Source organism: Prionailurus viverrinus, chromosome A2, assembly GCF_022837055.1.
Source record: "Prionailurus viverrinus isolate Anna chromosome A2, UM_Priviv_1.0, whole genome shotgun sequence".
Taxonomy (NCBI): Eukaryota; Metazoa; Chordata; class Mammalia; order Carnivora; family Felidae; genus Prionailurus; species Prionailurus viverrinus.
The window spans coordinates 60,937,423-60,960,265 of NC_062562.1; the positions used below are offsets into that span (position 1 = coordinate 60,937,423).

General features: G+C 56.6%; 1 protein-coding gene across 1 annotated transcript in view; it reads right to left on the reverse strand.

Moving 5' to 3' along the window:
• The window catches only part of CAMK2B (calcium/calmodulin dependent protein kinase II beta), an 81,428-nt gene that overhangs the window by 45,724 nt on the left and 12,861 nt on the right, over positions 1-22,843 (reverse strand). Inside the window, exon 2 of the mRNA XM_047849385.1 lies at positions 6,375-6,469. Within this exon, the coding sequence (XP_047705341.1) occupies positions 6,375-6,469 (95 nt within the window). The remainder of the gene's footprint in view (positions 1-6,374; positions 6,470-22,843) is intronic.

Below are 22,843 nucleotides of genomic sequence, written 5' to 3' on the forward strand. Positions count from 1 at the left end.
GAAGGCTGCGGCCACACTGGCCAGAAAAGGCCTTTCTGACCCTGCACCCACCTCCAGGGGGCTCTTGGTGCATGTGGGGTGGGCAGGATGGCAGTGAGGACCCCTTCAGATTTGGGGAGCGGCAGACAGGCCTACAGCCCCTCCCTATAACCCCGGCCAGCCTCCTCACCCTCTCCCAACCCTCCACAACCCAAGGGGGGTGAGCCCTGCGACTGCCTGACACCACTCAGGCCTCAGGTCAGCAGGTCCCAAAGCCCCTGGGATGGACTCAGCTTTCACAAAGGCAGCCATACCCCAGAATCACTGAACCCCAGAACGAGCAGGAGGGCCAGGCTCTCCACCTCATCACCTGCGAGGCCCCAAGAATGGGCCAGGGTGTCCAAAAGGACCCCCACTGGCACAGCCTGGCCTCTACACCTTGTCTGCTCCTGCCCTGGACCCTTCTCCCTCCTTCCCGCCCCCATTTTTCCAAAACTCTGACTTCACCTACTCAGTTGATGAATTAATCACAAAGACCTATTCTTTCAACAGCTCTGTTTAGTATTGCCTGATGAATCAGAGAATGTCCAGTTAAATTTGAATCTCAGATAACCAACAAGAATTTTTTAGCACAAGTACGTCCCAAATTCAGATAAACAACAAATAATTTCCTAGTGCAAGCCCCATTCAGTTTGGGCTGAGTTTGTATTCAGTTTTTCATGGTCTATTTGAAATTCAAATTTACCTGCTAAATCTGGCAACCCCGCCTGTCCCCTCTCCTCCTCTGACTCGGGAATGAGGGTCCCCTGGCCCCAGGTCCTCTTGCTACTCCCCCCTCACTTGCACAGGGGGCTCCCAATTCCGCATTAACCCAAGTCCCTGCAACAGAACTTCAGGAGATGGGGCTGTGGAGGGGGAAGGCCCAGAGGAGAGCTCCTCCTTCCCACCCACCCTCCAAATCCCTGGGGCGACCCTCTACAGCGCAGGGTCCCTGGGGAATCCCCACGTGAGGGCAGACTTGGCTAAAAGTTGGTTGGGAGTCTGGGACATACTTACTCTAAAAAAAATCACTGTGTATCTGCAATTGAGACCTGCTTAGACCGTGAGACCCGAGCTCAGCCCCTGGCCGGGGAGGAGCCTGCGGACCCGGGCTGAGTGGAGCGGAGGGGGTGCCCGAGGGAGTGCTGGGTCAAGAGGCCTGAGCTGAGGGAGGAGGCGAGAAAGCTGTTCCCGGAGCTGGGAAGGGGAGGGGAGAGGATAGGGGAGCAGAAGGGAAGGGAGGGGTAGAGCCTGACAGAGGGTGGTTTGAAAGGAGGGAGGGGGGGCCTGGACGAGGGGAGGGGAGGAAAAGGGAGGGAGGAGAGGGTAAGGGAGCTTGGGTAGGGAAAGGGAGGGAGGGGCTCCGGCCGCGCATGCTCAGTGGCCCCTGCAATGCGGCGCCCGTGCCCGCGTCCTGCGTTAACCCAGTTCCACCGAGTCTCGCCGCCTGTGGGTCAGGGGGCCCGGCGGACCAGGAAAGGCTAAGGCAGGAAAGCCACGTTTCTGCGCCGCCCCCCGCTGTGCAGAGTGGCCCTGCGCCAGTCAGGCAGTCAGGTTTCCTGGGGCGGGGGGGGGGGAGGAGAAGGCAGCCCCAGGGGACCCAGGCAGGGAGCTGGGGGTGAGCGGGGCATCAGCTTGGGGATGGGAGGCCCAGAGGTGAGCCCTGATCACCTCGGTCCCCTCACCTGTGAGGTCAGCCCCTGCCATGAGGTGAACCCCACCTGTGAGTCCCACCCCACCTGTGAGGTCGGCCCCACCTGTGAGGTCAACCATCAGCCCTCCCAGCTGGGTGAAATCTGAAGCTGCCAGTGCCCCAGGCTCTGCTCATCACAACTGTGTTACTGAGCAAGTCTCTGCTTCTATGGGACTTGGTTTCCTCATCTGTGGAACGGGGTGCCCACCCCCGACCTCAGGGGATGTGGAAGGGCACTGCCGAGCCACGTGAAGACTCACTACTGCTGAAGGTCAGGGAGTAACAGCTGCCTGGGCCCCAGTCCTTGCAGGGTCGTTCCTCCCCCACGTGCAGCCCCTGCCCGGGGTCACTGCTGGACACCTGCTCCAGGGGGGCTCAGGGCTCAGGCGCACGTGGTGCTGGCAGTGAGTTGGGGGGAGGGCCCACAAGACAGGTTTTGAGGCTTGTGTGCCCCATGATCTCACCCCAGCCAATTCACTTCCCTCTAACTGCTTTTGTTAACCATCCTGTAACTGCGGGCTCAGCGCGTTCGGACCCTCCAAAATCACGTACATAACTTGGGTCTTTGGCACCAGCTGGGTGTCATGCCCAGCGACCCGGCGAATCTGGGCATTGTCAGTTCCCGCACAGGGGCCGCTTCTGTGTCCAGGGCCTGCGCTCCTCCTGGCCGCTGCGTGTGGCCGGCTGCTTTGCTATCATCAGGAGCCTCGGAGGACCGGGGCTGCTCCAGCAGGAGATGGAGCCCCCCCACACTGCACTGCACTTGAGCAACAGCGGAAGGAAGGTGGGGGGCGAGGCCTCTGGGTCCAGTCTCTCCCCCCTTCCTCTCCGCTATGGGCCCCCCGCCCTGTCCCTTCCTCCCACAAGGACAGCAGCTGGGCACACATTTCTGCTGTGGTCTTCCTAGCAATGGAGCTGGCCACCTAGCAGGGTGGGGGCCCTGGCTCAGGACATTTTCTGTGACCTTGTGACCCTGGGGGGCACAACCACAGAGTGACAGCCAGGCCTTGCTCTGCCCCCACCTCCCCACCACCCTTGGGTTTGCCTCAGAAACACACTGCAACTCAGACGTCCCAAAGGCACTTGCAGGTGTTCTGCAAGTCTGGACTGACCAGGGGCCTCCCGTGCAGACCCAACACGTCAGCAAATGCCCTAGACAACCCCCACCCCAGTCCCCACCCAGCCTCACACCCAGGGGACTACCTGCCCCCAGCATAGACTGTACATGTGCCTCTTCAAATTCGCCTACCGAAAGCACATGTTCCTTCCACCTTTCTGGAGTGCTCACCACCCGCCAGGCCCTGGTAGGGACACAGTACTGAACGGAGTCCCTGCCCACAGGGCCTGGAAATCTTGTGGGAAAGACAGCTGTAGCATAAAAAGCAGGGTACCTGGGTCCCGGACTCCACTGGAGAAAATGTCATCAACAAGAGTTAAGCAGATAGAAGTTCAGGAAAAGCATTTCCAGAGAGAACACACATGCAAAGGCCCAGGGGTGCCTGGAAACACTGAAAGCAGCCAAGGGCTGGAAGAAAGCTCTGGGGAGGGAGGGAGAAGACAGGGCCAGATGGCAGTGTCAGGCCAGGTGAGAACTTCAGGCTTTCTGGAAGCTGGCCGCAGGAGCTTCACGGAGGCAGCAGAGAGGTGCAGGGAATAAACCAGCCACAAGTGCCCTCCAGGAGTGGGGAAATGCCCACAGGCTTGGGGGTTTCCAGGGCAGCTTTGTGGGGCCCTGGGGCCTGCAGGCTGGGTGGGCAGACCTCTGACCCGGAGCGGGGCTAGGCAGAGAGGGGAGGCCTGTGCCCACAAGCTCCTTCCAAGTACCTTACATCCAGCCAGGAGCAAGCACACACCGGTTTCATCCCTGTTTTATGGCTAGGGAAACTGAGGTATAGGGTGGGCATGTGCTTCCAAGCCCAAGCCCATCACTGCCCCACACAGGGCGCAGACCCTGTCCCCTCACCCCTCCCACTGCCCCTCAGCTAGGAAAGCCAGGAGGGGCTGGGGAGGATCCGAGGGTGCCGAGACCCTGGTACCCGGGAGGCAGCCACTTGTCTGCAGACTCCTTTTGTGCCAGAAGAATGTGCTGAACACCATGTGCAAAGTGACAGGCCGTCTGGGACGTGCTGTGAGGTGGGGGTGTGGGGCTACAGATGGAGCTGAGAGCTGACAAATGCTGAAGTTGGGGGATCATTCTGTCACTTTCTCTAGATTTGGGGAACGTTTGAAATTTTCCATAATAAAGAGTTAAACAGGAAAAAAAATTGACCAAGACCTCCATGGTACCGGGCGACACAGAGTAACAAGCCCCCCCTTCCTGCCAGAGAGTGGTTGTGAGGGAAGACAGGACGGGTGAAGGCCAGCCGCTCCGATTCCCAACGGCCCTGTCCCCCGCTGCCCGTCCCCAGCAGCGCCCAGCGAGGACACCGGCCCGACGAAGGGCACCAGCACCAGGCCGGTGCTCGGCTCCACGGCCGCACCGGACATAGAGGCAGAAAAGCAGCTGTCGGTCAGGAAGGGGCCAGCAGGCTCACTGCAGCAGGGGCAGAAGAATGAGCAGTGGTGCTTGCCCAACACATGCTGGATTTCAGGGTTCTGCCGGTCCTGACCCTCTCTGTGTGTAGAGCATTTTGCAGGTATAAACCGCGGGTGGGGCGCTTGGGGAGCTCAGTAGGTAAGTGTAGACCAGCTCAGGTCATGATTTCCTGGATCGTAAGTTCAAGCCCCACATCGGGCTCTGTGATGACAGCTCAGAGCCTGGAGCCTGCTTCGAGTTCTGTGTCTCCCTCTCTGTCTGCCCCTCCTCACTCATGCATGCGCTCTTTTGCTCTCTCAAAAATAAAATACAACATTAAAAAATAAACACACAAACCAGGGAGTGTGAAGGTACTTTAGAGGAGCTGTGTGATTCCATAGAAATATACCCACGTGCTTTTCTGCTTGAGCCTCACAAACTCCTATTCATCCCTCGAGACCCTCCCCTGTGCCTGCACCCAACACAGGCAGTTGTAGTGGCTTCTGTGGATGTGTCTGCTCAGGGCCAGGCACGTGGAAGGGGCTGAGTAAACCTAATGGGTGAGTGAGGGTCTCCCTCACTAGTCTGGGGGACATCTGAGGGTGGGCTCTCTCCTCCCATCGTGAGCTAGAACAAGCCTGTGTTCCGCCTTAGAGACTCCACACGTGCAGACATATCCCCCAAAACATAGTTAAAGCCGGCACCCCACCAGCACCCCCACCCAGCGTCGGGGAACACAGTAGTAACCGCGTTCAGGAGGCACTCGCAGTGCTGTCTTTAGCATTACCATTACCGCCATGGTCCAAACATGGGGGCTGAGCTGTGCAAGCATGCACACCCCAGGGCTGCCCTGGCCCCCAGGCCTCATGGAGTCACCCCCTCCGGGCCCCCTCGCCACAGCCAGGCCCACGGGAGGCAGTCCCCCAAGCAGCTCCCCAAGGGGCCTCACCATCAAGGGATGGTCGGGACCTTTAGTTTCTGGATCTGCCCAGAGCTTCCCCACACGGTGCTCAGACCCCAAAACAGGCAGCAAACACGGAGGACGTGGGACTGACCCCGGCTGGGTGCCCCAGGCCCCTCACCATGAGCGGGGACAGGAGCGGGGACAGGAGCGGAGGCAGCAGAGAGGTGCAGGGAATAAACCAGCCACAAGTGCCCTCCAGGAGTGGGGAAATGCCCACAGGCTTGGGGGTTTCCAGGGCAGCTTTGTGGGGCCCTGGGGCCTGCAGGCTGGGTGGGCAGACCTCTGGTCTGGGCTCAGGTGCCCACTCCTGGAAACTCTCGGGCCCGAAGGCCTGGTACACAGCACAGCAAGTACACAACGTCTACACGCAGCTCAAAATATGGCACTAGGTCACCCGCTCACCCCACTGGACTGTCCACCGCAGAGCCCACGGACTGAGGCAGCTCTCAGCCCCAGTTCCAGTAGGGACTCAGGCCAGCACTGAGTACACTCAGTGCCCCTCTGGTCAGAGAAGGAGCCTGTGTCTGGACACTAACTGGAGGTCCCCTGGGAGGCCAGAGAGCACCCCAGGGGCCTCACTTGACTCTCTCTCCACCCAGGTGTCACCCGGCCTCCATCTGTCTGGCCCTGGGGTCAGAGGACCCAGAGGACCCCCATGCTGCCACCTCAACAAAGGTCCTTCGGGGGTCCTGCCCAGATCCCAGCCCCTTGCTCCCTTTGGGGCTATCTTTGAGTCACCTGCCCGTGTGCTACTCCACGACTTGGACCTCAAAAGAGCAGGATTCTGTGTGCCCACAATGGGCCGCCACCCAGCAAGGGCTTGGGGTGTGCAGCGTGGGTGGGATGAGGCCATGTGCCCGGGGTCAGCTGCAACCCAGCACCACTCCCCGCTGCAGGCCCAGAGCATAGCCCTGCCCAGTGCAGGCAGACGGCCCCCTAGTGCAGACGACCTGGAGGGATCGTGCTGGCAGCCGGGTCACTACAAATCTTCAGGCCACCGAGGGCTCCCACCTCCAGCTCTCCCTGAGCCCCCAGACCAGGGTCAAGGTGGGATCTGGCGTGAGGGTACGGGTCCCTCTCTCCGCCCTCCCGGGCGGGAGGCACCACTTCATCCGGCCGAGTTCTGTGCCTGCGTGGGCCCGGCCCATGCCAGTACAGCCCACGCCTACACGGCCCACGCCTACCTCTGGCTGACAGCTTCTTGGTGTTGATGATCTTTGCTGCGTACTCATGACCAGTGCAGAGCTTGACACAGCGCCGGACCACAGAGAAAGCCCCCCTGCAGAGAAAACGGGGGACACAGGCAGGAGAGATGATTAATCTCCCTGTGAGCACCCTGCACCCAAACCACAAAGCCCTGCCTGGGCAGACATCCATTTGAGGAAGAGACACCAAATGGGTCTGCCCTCTTTCCTTGGCGCCAACCTGACAGGGACCCTTTCCCTGGCCTGGGGGACACCCCGGTGTCCTTCAGGGTCAGCTGGGCTGAGGGCCTGCCTGGGGCCTCCTAGCATGCGCCCTCAGGCCCTTGGCACCAGACCGGGGGGCCCAGTGAGTCCTCCCCAGAGCAACCAACTGGCCCCACTCCAGGCAGTACAGCCGGCACGGGACTCATCGAAGGTTTCAGAGAGAGGGAGGAGCATCGTGTCACTGAGCCGCACGGCTGGAGGACAGGGCCCCTCCCTGGTCCTCCACCTCCACCAGGCCTGTTACACAGAGCAGGAGGGGGCCCAGCGTCAGGGCTGAGAGCCAGAAACCTGAGAGAGCTGGTTACCACTGCGATGCCATCTTGAGAGGCCTGAGGACCAGCCACAGACACTGCCCCTGAGAGGAGGCGGGTCTGCCAGAGAGCAGACAGCCGGTCTGGGTCCCGTTAGAAGGTCCAGTTTTTAAGAACGCTAGACCAGGCCTATGAGCCGGGGCCAAGGAGCCGGAACAGGAAACGACCCGGGCGGTGTCTCAGGCCAGGTGGGTGGCCACTGGGGACGGGCGGGCGCACCCCTCCGCTGTCCTCCCCACGAGGCCCGTCAGGCATGGGACCCCAGGCCTATGCAGCCAGATAAATCCACTGCCACCAAGCCCCCGGTTCTGGGTGATGCCCAGGCAGTGTCTTAACGAGAGAACGCTCTTGCTACACAACAGTCCCCGCATCTATGGCTTCCTTCCGGCAGCTGCAGTTACCCACGGTGGGCCAGAGGCAAATACTCCTCCCAACACATGGTCAGGTCAGCAGCCGCCTCATGCTGTGTCACAGGCCTGTGACAGTCACCTCCATCACCGCCTCACGGGGCTTTTTACCCCATTGGGCCGGCGCGGAAAGGGCGTGTGTGGTGTCCACACGGCTTTCTCACAACGTGTTGTCACACCAGCCTCCCTTCACCATCCTTGCTGTGTCCCTCCCCGAAGCTGACTCAGAAGTGCAGCGAAATCACAGACGTGCGCTCGGGACAGACACTGTGTCCACAGGGCTCAGAACTACACACGATTTCAGGCGTCCTCTGGGAGTCTCGCAACCTACCCCCGCTGACGAGGGAGGACTTCTGTGACCCTTCTTAAGACAAAACTTCCTTAGAACGTACTACTGGTTTCCTCGGAAAAAACTAAATAGTAGGACACGAACCCTAACCGAACGTTTTCTTCACCACCCAGACTGTCATAAGCAACGGTGGCACTTAGGGCCACGTGTCTGCTTTTTCAATGTCTGCCCAAGAACCGGGCAGTGGCTGCCCTGGGGGGCAGGCAGGTTGGGGGACACGCACTATTCACCCCACACTCTCTGCCCCTGTGATTTTCCTCACTACATAAGAAAAAATATAAGGAAAGGATGATTATTTTGACCCACAAAGGAGAATAACCGCCAACTTCCTGCCGCCCTAGCTTCGAATTCTACTCTGGGCTTCCTGGCCACACCGCATCACCCTCTCTGAGCCTCAGTTTCCCCATCCACGTAAGGAGTGAGAAAAACTCCCGGGGCTGCCTGAGGGGTGAGAGAGGCATTGTGTGGCCACCTGCCTGAGACTGCCCTGGGCTGGTGCTCACCAGCCTCGCCCCCTGCTGGCGCCTGCACCAGCCTCCTGCTCGGAGCGATAGCATGGCGTCTGTGGACCTGGGCTGCCATCGGCTTGCCCGGACAGGGGCTATGCATGCCTCTGTGGACAGTCAGAATTTCCTGGGCCAGAATGGGACCTCACAGCGCAGGCCTACCCCCAGCCGGAAGTTGCCAACAACCAGATGGCACGTTTATGGCAAGCCGGGGAGGCCCCCAAGGACAGAGGAGGGCTCATCCTGGGAGCAGGGCCGGACCCATCAGGCCCTTCCCCCAACTGCTGCCCAGACAGGGTAAGCACAGGAATGAACAACAGGGAACCAGCAATCCTCCCGGCATTCGGCAGAGTGTGCATGAACAAAAGGACACAGAGCCAGCGCGAAGGGCTCTGGACAGTCAGCTATGCAGACCTGCCCGAGACTGCCCTCCACCCCACGTCCTGGGGGCCTGCGTCCCTCCCATGCCAGACAGTGCTTTTCCTTCCCAGAAGCTCTACACCTGGGACAGTGAGGGCTTGTTGTGAGGCCGAGGGCAGGTGGGCAGTGGACAGACGCCGGACATGGAGGAAATGAAGAGGGCAGCAGACATAGTGCTTGCAGCAGGCACTCAATAATCGAGCTCATGGGGAGCTCATTAGACACAGGCCTTTTCATCCTGATGTCCTGCCCGCCAGGTGTGAGGAGGGCACCGCCTGAAGCCCCTCTGCGGGGGTCCTGATGCCCAGACTAGAGAAAAGTTCTAGAAAGAGCTGCCCCCATCCCTCTCTGCCATTGGTCATCTGCACCCCAATGCCCATCAAAACCCACTGCAGGACAAGTGGCTGAGCCTGGGGCTTGGGTCTCCAAAGGTAGATGCCGTGGAAATTGGCGGGAGAGGCCAGCCAGGTGCTCACGGCAGTCCCCAGGCACGGAGGGAGAAGCTGGCAAAAGCAGGGCGCGCCCAGGGGGCCGGTGTGGCCGCAGGTGACTACCGCTCCTTGGGCTTCTGGTTATTGTGGACCTCCAACCTCTCCACCTCACGCTAAGCATTGGCCCCTTCACCCTCAGCTGTCCCTGCAGAACCGCCTGAAACCGCTCCTCCCACATGAGCCACCTTCCCTCCCTGCCCCTCTGCTTCCCCTGTCCCCAGCGGCTCTGCCAGTGGGTCCCAGGTGTTGAGCTGTCGCCAGGAGTCCCCCAGAACCGCCAGTACGGAGAAGCATGTAGCATGTGCCGTTTGGGCCACCTGCTGTGGGCCCCAACATCCAGCTGAGGCCCGCAGCCTCCTCCCTGGGGACTCGTAGCAACATCCCACCAGAAGAGATGGCGCTGACAAAGGTGCTGACAAAGGTAGGGTTCGTGTGCGCTGAGCTCCCAGGATGGCCCCGCGGTAACCCGGATTTTTTGTGAGCCTTGGAACCAGCAAGGACGCTAAGCACGTTTCCTTTTCTAATTAGCCTCGCGTGATTTTCAAAAGCCCCATAACAGGGCTTGCTGCCCTGGGCCTCATGATCTGAACGCTTTATTCCACTCACTTTAAAAAGTGAGTTCAACAGCAGCCGCCAGGCCTGTTATGCGGCAACCTGGAGGTTCAGAGCCAGTCCCCCACCAGGCCCTCCTCACAGGCCCCACCCTCCTGGCTTCTCCCCACAAGCGGCACTGGCAGCAGCCTGCCACGGGGGTCCCGGGGCCACTGGACGGGCAGCACGGGAAGACCTCACCTGGATGCGGTGCAGGACCCGCGGCCCCAGGACCGCCAGGTCTGTGCCTCTTCGGGATTAAAAGGCACGTCCCGTCCTGTGCTGTACGGGGTGAGGTGGGAGGTCTGCCGGGCCCCTCACGGTTTGATCAGGGGCCCCACGGCCTCAGCCCCTCAGAAGACGCCCCCCATCCCTCCCCAGATGCCCCCGGCCCGGTCTCTCCCTGTCGTTCTGGGGGCCGCCCCTTCCGCTCCATCTGCACAGCCAAGCGCATTCAGCCCCGGGGCAGACCGCGGGGGGCACAACAGCAGGGGGGGGGGGTGCAAAGCTCGCGTGTGGCCGCGCGGTCTCCACCGCCGGTCTCCCGACTGTCCCCACCACACGCCCGCCCCAAATGCCACCGTGAAACCTGCCGCCGACGCCGCACCTGCAGGGAGGAACTTGCCCCTCCCAGCCCTGCCCGCCTGGCACACCAGCTCAGCTCGCACCCCGCCCCTGCCGGCCCCGCCCGCCTCCCCCCGGCCCCCTCCACCCCTAGGGTCCTTGCATCCCTGCCCCCTCCGGCCTCGCCCGGTCAACTTCTCCCAGTCCCTCCGCCCCGGCCCCGCCCCTGGAGGTCCTGCCCCCTTCCGTCCCGCCCCTGCATCCCCTGCCCCCTCCGACCCCGCTCCTCCACCCCAGCCCCGCCCGCTTGCCCTGCACACCAGCTTAGCTTGCATCCCGCCCCTTGCCGGCCCCCCCCGTGTCGTCCCCTCCACCTCTCCCGCCCCTGCATCCCCTGCCCCCTCCGACCCTGCCCCATCAACCTCGCCCCGCCCCTCCGCCTAGGCCCCGCCCGCCACGACCCTGACGGTCCTGCCCCCTTCCGTCCCGCCCCTTTCGTCCCCTCCGGCCCCGCCCCATCAGCCTCGCCCCGTCCCTCCCGCCTCTGCATCTCCGCCCCCAGATCCCGCCCCGTCAACATCGCCCCGCCCCTCCGCCCTGGCCCCGCCCACCAACCCTGCACACCAGCTTAGCTCGCACCCCGCCCCTGCGGGCCCCGCCCGCGTCGTCCCCTCCACCCCTCCAGCCCCTGCATCCCAGCCCCCTCTGGCCCTGCCCCATCAACCTGGTCCCGCCCCTCCCACCCCTGCATCACCGCCCCCGGGCCCCGCCCCGTCTACCTCGCCACGCCCCCTCCAGCTTCGCACACCAATTCAGCTCGCACCCCGCCCCTGACGGCCCCGCCCCTGCCAACCTTCCCTCCCCTGTCTACCTCGTCCCCACCCCTATCGGCTCCATCCGCCCCGCCCCTCGCCTCTGCCGGGATCACCCACCCCTTCTGTGGACCCCCCCCCGCCCACTTTCTGGGCGGACACTGCGGGGCCGCGGCACCCCCTCTCTGCTCCCCGCTTCCCGGGCCACTCCCTGTCCTCGTCCGGTCCCGCACGAGGCTCATTTGCGGGGCTCAGTGGTGGACGGGTGTCCCCGGGGCCTTCCCGGCAGCGAGTTTAGCCACGACCCATGTCCCCGTCCTTGGAGGGGCCGCCGCACCCCGGGAGAGTCTCACAGTTTAGAGCCGAGAAAAGCCAATAGCGGCGGAAGCACTTGGCTGGTCCTGCAGCTTCGGTTGCCATCGCACGTTAATAAATGGGTGTTCTGGAACCTTCCTGAGGCTGTCCCAGTCCATCCTGTGCGGCCCGGCCTGCCCCAGGCAGGCTCTGCTCGGGGGCGTCGGGGCCACAGCTGGGCCCACCGACACAAGTCGGGGAGGCCTTCACCCCTTCATTCCCGTTCACCTCCATGATCAGCTGCTATTTAATTCGTGTGTTCTCTCAACGCTCTGTCCCACCTTTGAGTGACATGAGCTCTTGGGGATGAAGGAACAGAGGTCCCCTGATATTTTCAGTCTCCAATGAAGCAGTTGGGTGGCAAACAGTAGCTTCTACATGAAACAGACGACTGGGATTGTGGTTTTTATGTATTTTCCTGCCAATAATAATAATGAAATATGATCCATGCTCATGGGAAAAATGGAGGCAACAAGATGTTAGAGACCAAGCAAACCGCCTCAACTTAGAGGCCAGGAGGGTATGTAAGCCTCCCTGCCTGCCCGCCTCCCCGCCAGCCTCCCCTCCGGCCTCCCCGGCCCTGGGGTTGGAGCAGTGAGGAGATGGTGCTGGTCCCCGACAGGACTTGGGCAAGCGTGTGTCCTGCTGGCCTGGGGTCCTGCTGTGGGAGTGATGTCCAGGGCCGGGCCCATGAAGGCTGCCCACCCCCCAGCGTCAGGCTGGCTCTCAGGGCCCTGGGGACTGCGTTCCTCTCTTGTCCAGGGAGGAAACGGGGAAGCGGGCCTGAATAAGCCTGGCTGCAGACCAGTGTGGACAGCATCTCACTCTATTTATGAACACCCATGCCCCCGCGGCCTCTACGGCACCCACACCAGCCACGTGTGTGAGCGCCTGGGTGGTGTACCGCCTTCCGTGTTGACCTTCACTGCACACACCATCCCCACTCTCTGACCTAGATCATGACTCCTCTGAGCAGAGAACAGTCCTTCCATGGAGACAGCGCCTCCTCGACTGGCAGGCATCTGGGACGTTTCTAATGTCCTTCCTCATAAATGGGCTGCTGCGGACACCTCGGTTATCCGCGGAGAGTTTCTTTCCAAAGGCACAACAGCTGGGTGAGTCACAACCCACAACGACACAAGTTCTTGCCATGGTCCCAGTGTCCAACCCTGGCGTTTCCCAGGCCCTCGGAATCCCAGCTGCTCCCAGCCCCGAACTCTGAGCCCAGGTAAGATGCTAAAGCTATGCCTCGTCCCTACCGTGCTAGTGTCCTGGAGCCGCCTTAAAAAAGCACCACAGGTTGGTGGCTTAAACAACAGAAATGTATTGTCTCCAAAGGCCAGAAGTCCAAGATCAAGGTGCTGGTTCCTCCTGAGGCCTCTCCCCAGCTACCGGGGGTTTGCTGGGGACCCGGTGCTCCCTGGTTTGTAGAAGCATCACCCTGATCTCTGCCTTCATGGTCACGTGACATTCTCCCTCTGTCCAAATTTCCCTTTTTAGAAGACACAGTCATATTAGATGAGGGGTCGTCCTACACCAGGGTGCCTTCATCTTAACTAATCACATCTGCAACCACCCTATTTCCAAACAAGGGCATTTTCTGAGATACTGAGGTTAGCATTCCAACATACAAATCCTGAGGACACACAATTAATCCAACACACACACATGCTGGTCCTTGACTCTACCTTATGGAGTCTGCCACTGGGTGCACCGGGCAAACGTTTCCCAAATTATGTCCCTCAAATATTAGCTCCACAGGATGTTAACACATGGTAGGTACTAGGGGGGCTCTGTGGGCAAATAGGTTTGTGAACCAGTATGTTAAAGTGTTTTCCTTCCTCCCTCCCTCCTTTCTTTCTTTTTTATTGCAGGACTTCTCAGGGCGTTAGTATGGTCATAATCTGTACTGTGAATTTCCAACTCAGGAGTATGAGACGCAGCCTTTCCCTGACTTATTTCACCACAGAATCTTTATTCAAAAAGTCTCATGAAGGCCAGGACTGGGGGCAGAGGAACTTCTAGTCTAAGGCCTCCATACTGACCCCTTTCTGAAACCCTGTGTGGCCCACTGAAGTCCAGCAACAGAAGTCTTCTGAAAGAGTCCATCCACAAAGAAAGAAATGGCGGGGACATGGCAGAAATGCTCCCCGCCAGCCAGCCGACGCCCCCAGCCCACCTGCGGACACATACCCAAACACGCTTCACTTGGGAGTCTTGTGGGCACATCTCCGAGTCAGAACCCTGCAGGGCCCCCTGACCACGTGTGCTGCACGCCCTGACAAGATCTAGCTGTAAGTAAGCACAATGGTAACTAGTCAGCGGAACTTTCTACAGTCGCATCAAGTTCGCACAGTCCTACACAGATGATGAGAGCCTGGCCTTGGCACGTGTCCATACTGCTTGATTTAAGTCCCATGGCTCACACGGCCACCCTCAGCACTTCCCAGACCCACCACCCCTCCCCACCACAGCTGGGACCCCTTGGGTCCCGGTCGTGCAGGCTGCAGACATCCTTGAGGAGTCTCCTGAAGGGCTCAGGCAGCAAAGCTGACGGAAACAAGAGGGTGAGCACCAGCCCAGGGATGCGAGGAGGTCTGAAGTGGGAGGAACACCCTGGGATTATTTAATGGGGCAGAATTACTCTGGGAAGATGAACAAGTTCTGGAGACGGTCGGTGGTGGTTATGCGATGCTGTGAATGGACTTAGTGCCGCTGAGCTGTACATTTAAATGGTTACATGGTACACTTTATGTATATTTTACTACAGTGAAAAAAACAAGGGGAGAACACTAAGCCACGCCCACGCTAAACCACAAAGGCAGGAGTAGCCATGTTAATTTCATGCAGAGCAGGTTTGAGCAGGACAGTTACCAAGATAAAGAGGAGCATCACACAATGATAAGAGGGTCACTTCTCTAAGAACGGATAACAAGCCTTAATGTGTACACGCCCAAAGAGAGTGAGCCAAACCACGTGAGACAAACACTGAATGAACTGCAGGGAGAAGTCGATGAATCCACGATTATGGCTGGAGACTTCAACACCCTCTGTCAGAAGTGGACAGACCCAGGAGCACCTGGATGGTTCAGTCCATTGAGCATCTGACTTTGGCTCAGATCATGAACCCATAGCTCATGGGTTCAAGCCCCATGTCGGGCTCTATGCTGACAGTTCAGGGTCTGGAGACTGCTTCAGATTCTGTGTCTCCCTCTCTCTCTGCCCCTCTCCCCACTCAGGCTCTGTCTGTCCCTCTCAAATAAATAAATAAGCATTAAAAAAAAAATAGGTAGTAGACAGACTCAGCGGGCAGAAAACCAGGAAGGCCATAGCTGAACTCATCGGCACCATCACTAGACTGGATCTAAGAAGGCTCTATAGACGACTTCACACAGCAACAGCAGAACACACATTCTTCTCAAGCCCCCGTGAACATTCATCAAGACAGACCACATTCTAGGCCACCAAACACACCTTAACAAATTGATAAGAACAGAATCATACTAAGAATGCTCTAAGATCACAGTGGAATTTAACTAGAAACACAGAAAGATAGCTGGAAAACTCGACAAACACATGGAGATTAAACAACACACTTCCAAAACTAACAAGGGTCAAAGCAGAAATATCAATAAAAAATATTAAATATTTTTACTAAATGAAAAATGAAAGAAAACTTAACAAAATTTGTGGAACACAGTAAAAGCAGTGCTTAATGGAAATTAATGTCATTGAATGCATATATTAGAAAAGACTACTTAAAATAAATAATCTAAGCTTCCACCTTAGGAAACTAAAAAAGAAGACCAAGTTAAATCCAAAGTAAATAGAAGATATAATAAAAGAGCAGAAATCAATGACATTGAAAACAGGAAATAGAGAAAATCAATGAAACTAAAACCTGATTCTTTGAAAAGATCAAATCGATAAGCCTTTAGCCAGGATAAGAAAAAAAAGAGAGAGTACACATTACTAATATCAGGAATGAAAAAGGAGCCAACACCACTGACCCCACAGAAATTAAAAGGATAGTAAAGGAATACTAGGCCCACAAACTTGGTAACATAGATGAAATGGACCAATTCCTTGAAGGACATAGTCTGTCAAAACTCACACAAGAAGAAACAATCTCAATAGGCTTGTATATGTCACAGAAATTGAATCAATATTTAATAACCTTTCCAAACAGAAGGCACCAAGCTCAGGTGGGTTCACTGGTGAATTCTACCAAACACTTATGCAAGAAGTTATACCAATTCTTTACAATCTAGGAGGGGGGGGAGGGGAGGGGAGGGAAAGAAAAGAAAAGAAAAGAAAAGAAAAGAAAAGAAAAGAAAAGAAAAGGAAAGGAAAGAAAAGAAAAGGAAAGGAAAGAAAAGAAAAGGAAAGAAAAGAAAAGAAAAAGAAGCAGAGGGAATATTTCTTAACTCATTCTGTGAAGCCATCATTACCCAAACCAAAAACATTACAAGAAAAGAGAACTATAGACCAATAACTCTCATGAATACAGATGCAAAAATCCTCAACAAAATATTAGCAAATAGTATCCAACAATGTATGAACAGAATTAAACACCATGGCCAAGAAGCATTTATCCCAGGTATGCACGGTTGACTGGCTCAGTATTTGAAAACCAACTAACATAATCCACCACATCAACTGATTTAAAAGGAAAAATCACATGATCATATCAATAGATGCAGAAAAAGCACTTGACAAAATACATCCCCATTCACAATAAAAACTCAGCAAACTAGGAACAGAGGGGAACTATCTCAGCTTGATAAACACTGTATTAGTTCAAAATGTCACACAGTCTGGGTGGCTTGAACAACAGGAATTTATTTTCTCACAGTTCTGGAGGCTGGAGGTCCAAGATCAAGGTCCAGCAGGGTTCGGTTTCTTACGTGAGCTCTGTTCTCTTGACTTGCAAGTGGCCACCATCTCACTGTGTGCTGACATGGCCTCTCTTCAGTAGGTGCACATGGAGAGAGAGCAAGTGAACTCTCTGGTGTCTCTTCTTATAAAGACACTAATTCTATTAGATCAGGGACACACTCTTATGACCTCAACTAACTTTAATTGCCTCCGAAAGATTGAAATACAGTCACATTGGAGGTTAAGGCTTCAACTTATGAATTTGGAGGAGCAGGGCACAGTTTAGTCCATAGAAAGCACCTACAAAAAACCTACAAATAACCTCAGACTTTTGGAGAGAAAGTAGATACTTTTCCTGTAAGATCGGGTACAAGGCAAAGATGTCCCTTTTTATCACTCCTTTTTAACATCATACTGGGAATCCTAGCTAATACAATAAGACAAGAAATGGAAATAAAATGTGTACAGACTGAGAAGAAAGAAATAAAACGGTCTTTTTTTTTTTTTTTTTTTTTTTTTGCAGATGATATGATTGTCTGTGGAAGAAGGCCCCCCACCTGGACAAGAAAAACCGTCCTGGAATTAACAATTATAGAAAAGTTGCAGGAAACAAGATTAATGTACAAAAGTTAATTGTTTCCCTACATACCAGCAATGAGCAAGTAGAATTTGAGATTTAAAACACCATACCATTTACATTACTACCAAAAAATATACTTGGGTATAAATGTAACAAAATATGTATAAGATCTATAGGAGAAAAATCAACACTTTCATGAATGAAATCAAACCAAATGACAGGGATAACCAATGTCCATGGATAGGAAGACTCAATACCATCAGGATGTCAGTTCTTCCCAACTTGACCTACAGATTCAATGTAATTCTTATCAAAATCCCAAAAAGAATCAAACCTGATACTAAAGTTTGTAGGGAGGCAAAAGACCCAGAGTGGCCAACACAAGATCAGAGGAGAACAAAGTCCAAGGCTGACACTACCTGACTTCAAGACTTGCTACGAGGTTGCAGGAATCAAGAGAGTGTGTTTTGGTGAAAGAATACAAAATGCATCAACGGAATGGAATAGAGAGCCCAGAAATAGCGCACACAAATAGAGCTGATTCTTGACAAAGGAGGAAAGGCAAGTCAATGGAGAAAAGACTGTCTTTTCTTTTCTTTTTTAATTTTTTTTAACGTTTACTTATTTTTGAGACAGAGAGAGACAGCATGAAGGGGGGGGGGTCAGAGAGAGGGAGACACAGAATCCGAAACAGGCTCCAGGCTCTGAGCTGTCAGCACAGAGCCCGACGCGGGGCTCGAACTCACAGACCGTAAGATCATGACCTGAGCTGAAGTAGGACGTTCAGTCGACTGAGCCACCCAGGCGCCCCAAGACCGTCTTTTCAACAAAAGGTTCTTCTATAGTCTGAATGTTTGTGTTGCCCAAATTCACATGTTGAAATCTTAACTCCCAAGGTGATGGTACTAGGAGGAGGGGCCTTTGGGGGAGTGATTCGGTTATGAGGGTAGAGCCCACATGAGTGGGACCAGTGTCTTAGAAAAGAGACCCCAGAGAGACCTCTCCACACCTTCCACAGGTGAGAACACGGGGAGGGCACCTGTGTAGGAAGAAGGCTCTCAGCAGACACTAAATTTGCAAGCACCATGACCTCGGACTTCCAGCCCCTAGGACTGTAAAGAATAACTTTTCATAAGCCCCCAGGTCATAGCAACTTGAACAGACTAAGGACTGGAACACACACACACAAATGAATCTAGAATAGACTTTACACTTTTCACAAATATTAACTCAAAATGGATCACAGACCTAGATGTAAAAGGCAAAATGACAAAAGTCCTAGAATATATCATAGGAGAAAATCTAGGTGACCTTGGGCTTGTCAATGACTTTCTCAGATACATCACCAAAAGCATTTCCAAGAAAGAAACAACCAACCAAACAGGGTTGGTTAGGATCAGAGCCTCCTGCCCTATGGAAGTGAGGGAGATATCAGATGGGCCAGAGACGAGAGGAGGAAACACATCGGGTGCAGACTTCTATTCCAAATACACAAGGGATTCTCTTCTTTCTTTTTACTGTTTATTTTTGAGAGAAACAGAGAAAGAAAGAAATTGAGAGGTGGAGAGGCAGAGAGAGGGAGACAGAATCTGAAGCAGGCTCCAGGCTCCACGCTGTCAGCACAGAGCCCAAACCCATGAACCGTGAGCTCATGACCTGAGCCCAAGTCAGCCGCTCAACCGACTGAGCCCCCCAGGCGCCCCCCAGGGAATTTTTTTAAGTTTCTTTCTTCCTTCCTTCCTCCCTTCCTTCCCTTCCTTCCTTCCTTTCTTTCCTTCCCTTCTTTCTTTTCCTTTCCTTCCTTCCTTCCTGCCTGCCTTCCTTCCTTCCTTCCTTTCGTAATCTCTACATCCAACATAGGGCTTGAACTCACAACCCCAAGATCAAGAGCCGCGTGCTTTTTTGACTGAGCCAGCTGGCTGCCACGAAAAATACGCAAAGAATTCTTAACATGCAACAATAAGCAAACAAACAATCCAATTGAAAAATAGGCCAAAGGCAGGAGCAGACACCTTGTCAAAGAAGACAGAAGACAGAAGTCAGCATGTGGAGATACCCCACAAACATGTGTCGTCAGGGAAACGCAAATTAAAACGACAACAAGATTGCACTTCATGTGGATCAGATAGCCCGAGATCCAGGACCCCGACGACGACACCCAATGCTGGATGCCAACCAGCAGGAACCTCGCACGCTGCTGGCAGGCACACGGCCTGGTGCTGGCACCTGGGGGACAGTTTGATGGTTCCTCACAAACTAAACGCACTCTTCCCATGGGACCCAGCCCTTGAGCTGCTTGGTATTTTCCCAAAGGACTGAATGCTACGTCCACACAAAGACCTGCCTGTAGATGTTTACAGCAGCCTTATTCACAGTTAGCAGAACGTGCAAACAACCAGGACAGCCTTCAGCAGGTGGACACGATGCACTGTGGTCCCTCCAGACAGGAATGCTATCCAGCACCGACAAGAAATGAGCTTATGAGCCATGGAGACCTGGAGGAACCTGAAATGCGTATCGGGGAGTGAAAGAAGGCTCCACGTGTGAGCCTCCATACCGTGTGATTCACCAAGAAGGCATTCCGGAAAAGGCAAAGTTATACAAACGGTAAAATAATCAGTGGTCACCCAGGACTCGGGGGGCTTGGGGAGAGCAGAGGGCCTGACGTGCAGTCACGACGCTGTGGAACTGTACTGTGACCCCACCCCTGCGCCATCCTGTACACCTGCACAGAAGCAAACACCCCAGAAGCCGCAGACGGTAGTAGTGACATAGCAATACTGGTCACCACCTGTAACAAGGAACGTGACCTGGGGCCACAGAGGAGGTGGGGTAGGGGGCCCACCTCCCATCCACGTTTCCTGTAAACCTAAAACTGCTCTAAAAAGTACAGTCCTGAGGCGCCTGGATCGCTCGGTCAGTTAAGTGTCCGACTTTGGCTCAGGTCATGATCTTGGGGTTCGTGGGTTCGAGCGCTGTGTCAGGTCCGTGCTGACAGCTCAGAGCCTGGAGCCTGCTTTGGATTCTGTGTCTCCCTCTCTCTCTCTGCCCTTCCCCTGCTCACACTCTGTCTCTCTGTGTGTCTCTCTGCCTCTCTCTCAAAACTAAATAAACATTAAAAAATATTTTAAAAAGTACAGTCCACTGATTTTTTAAGGAGAAAGAGAAAACAAACTATCTTTATGACACGGGGTCAGGGAGGGATTCTCCAACCACATGCAGAAAAGCTTATGCCACTGACCAATTAGCCTCATGTCGGAGCCTCAAAACCCCAGCCTGGCCAGGGACCCCCACAACACGAGGAGGCAGGGTGCTATGCAGGTGTCACAGACTCCCTGGTGCAGGCAGCACCCTGGGCCCCCCCACATGTGCACTGCCCTCTACAGTTCTGGGCTCCCAGGACCCTGCACTGGGTGGGGCTGGCTGGGGATGCGGAATGCATTGTTTAGGTCACGGCACCGAGAGGCAGGGGCCAACGCAGACCCCCACCCGTCCTGCACACCCACCTCTCAGGTGCCCTTTGCAGGCTCAAGAAGGATGGGGGAGGAGGTGGGCTTGGATGTGCTGGGGGATGGAGCCAGAGAAGCTGAGTCCTGGGACCAGAGCCTAGTAGGGCAGCCCCGTGACCAGCACACAGGAGGGGCCCTGAGCCGCCCGGGGTCTCTCGGGGTCTGGCTCACCCCAGCTGAATCTCTGGAACTTTACGAGATGGGTGAGGTCGCACTGGTGTCTCTACATGCCGGCCGCACAGCAGGCGTATGAACACCACAGGGATGGACCACACTGTCACCTGCCCCACCTGGCCCCAGTGAGCGCTTGCCAGGCAGCCTGCAGCGGGACCACAGGAGCGGCGGGGCCCCCTCCGCACACCCCAAGTGCCACCACCTGACCCCGTCGTGGACGGCCGAGAGCAGGGGCTGTGGCCTCTGTCCACCTGCGCGGAGCCTGGGGACTGGCGGGGGCCCAGCCGGGAGAACCGTTGGTGTACCCGAAGCCCGAGTGGGACTCGAGTGAGGTAACACCAGCTCTCGTGTGACGGTGTCCGTGCCTCCACGGGCTGCAGGGGCCGCCGGCCCCTTCCCTGTGCTGCCTGCCTCCGCCCTCGCTCACCATCCGTCGGACTGGAGCCGTTTTCTGCGGGAGCTGCTTCCGTTTGAGGGCAGCACCCCCTCGCCACACAGGGCTCTGTGTCCCCACCTGGGAAGCAGGGTCACACACTTGGGAGACAAGTTTTGTTCTGTCCCCTAAAGTGAACTCGGACGCTTCAAGGACGTGCCTGTGTCTCCCCTCCCTGCTCCCTGGACCCAGACTGCGGGACTCCAGCCACCCCGGAAGCCGGTTGTTGGCTGGAGCCACCCGGCAGCGACACTGGGACAGGACAGGAAAGCCCATCCAGGCCTGGGGACACCCACACCCCTCCCCACATCTGCTCTGTGAGGACCAGGGAGGGCGGGAGACTGCGGACAAGGGGGTCCTGCCTGTGTGCCGAGGGTGAGCCCAGCCGTCCTTGGGGAGCACCAGTGACCACTGGGCCTGAGAACGGCCTGCACACACTGGCTGCCGGACCCCCGCTCCCCAGTTGAGTGCAGCAGGTGCCAGGCAAACCCCTCATGGCCACAGTCTGAGGGCCACTTGTCCTGAGTCACCGACACTGAGGACCATGGACATTCCTGGAACCTACACTCTTCCTGTTTCCCGCTAGGAGACGCCGACTCGGAGAGAGGGCCCTGGCCCGACAGGAACACGCACCCCACCCTTGCTCCCGCCACACACGTGCCCTGGACAAAGCCGGTGGCACCCCTGGGCCCCCACTTTCCCCAAGGCTCGGGCAGACGGCACAAGCCATTTCACCAACGACTGGAAACACTTCCATGTTTTAAAGCAAGAACATATCACGGGAAGGAAGTAAATACCAAGTTACTCATGAAGCTCTCAGAACAGAGTGGCTGTGGAGGCGCGACCTGGCTTGGGTCTTGGCGGGGCTCACCTGGGGGACTGTGGGAGCTGTCCATGGCCTCTCCAAATGGGTTCTCAGGGGGTAGTTTGAGGCGGGGTGCGTGGGAGCCCCAAAAGGCCCTCCCCCTCAGAAGCCAGGTACAAAAGGAAAACTGCAGTGGGGTATGTCTACCAGGCCCCCCAGCCAGGGTGCGTCCACCATCTCTGCCCTCCACAGGCCCCGAGGGAGCAGGTGCAGGTGGCCACCCTGCCCGGGCAGGTCGCTTCCTCAGCCCAGGGGGTTCCCGGCACTGCCTGCCTCACCGCAGACACAGTTCTCCAGCGTCACCTCTGTGCTAGGCACTGTCCCGCAGAAGCAGCCACCAGGCCCCGCCGAGGAAGGAGGGTCTCACCCAGGAGCCGCTCAGTCCTCTCTGGAGCAGGAGGTTCAGACAAGGAGTTGCTCGTGCCTGCCTGGCTGCAGGCCTGGGGCCTGGGTCAGCCTGCCCACCTCTCAGAGGGCACTCCCAGCCCTGGCCCACCCTGGTTGTGCCCCCACCTCCCTCCTGCACGCCCAGGGGCTGCCCCAGAGCACGCCTGAGCTCAGCTCGGTGCACCCACACCTGCCCCCCTCCTCCCCGGACAGACGTCTGTGTCAATGCCCCGTCAAGTGTGACCGAGGACAGATGCAAAAACCCACTTGGACAAAACAGGACGGCTAGATTCACACACAGCCACCGTGGTATCTCCCCACAAGATGGCACCTGGGACCTTCTTCTGGCCGGGGCTCCACAGAGCAACCTTCAAAGGCAGCTCTTCAAAGCCACAGCCACCCAGCGACCTAGCGCAGGCAGTTGGGGACAGGGACAGAACAGAGTCAGACCGGCAAGCCTGGTCTGCAGTTACTGCCAGGGCAGCTCGTAGAGCAGCCGTCGGAGGAGGGGCAGGAGGTCAGGGAGGCGGGGTCTCAGCTGCCTTGGGGCATG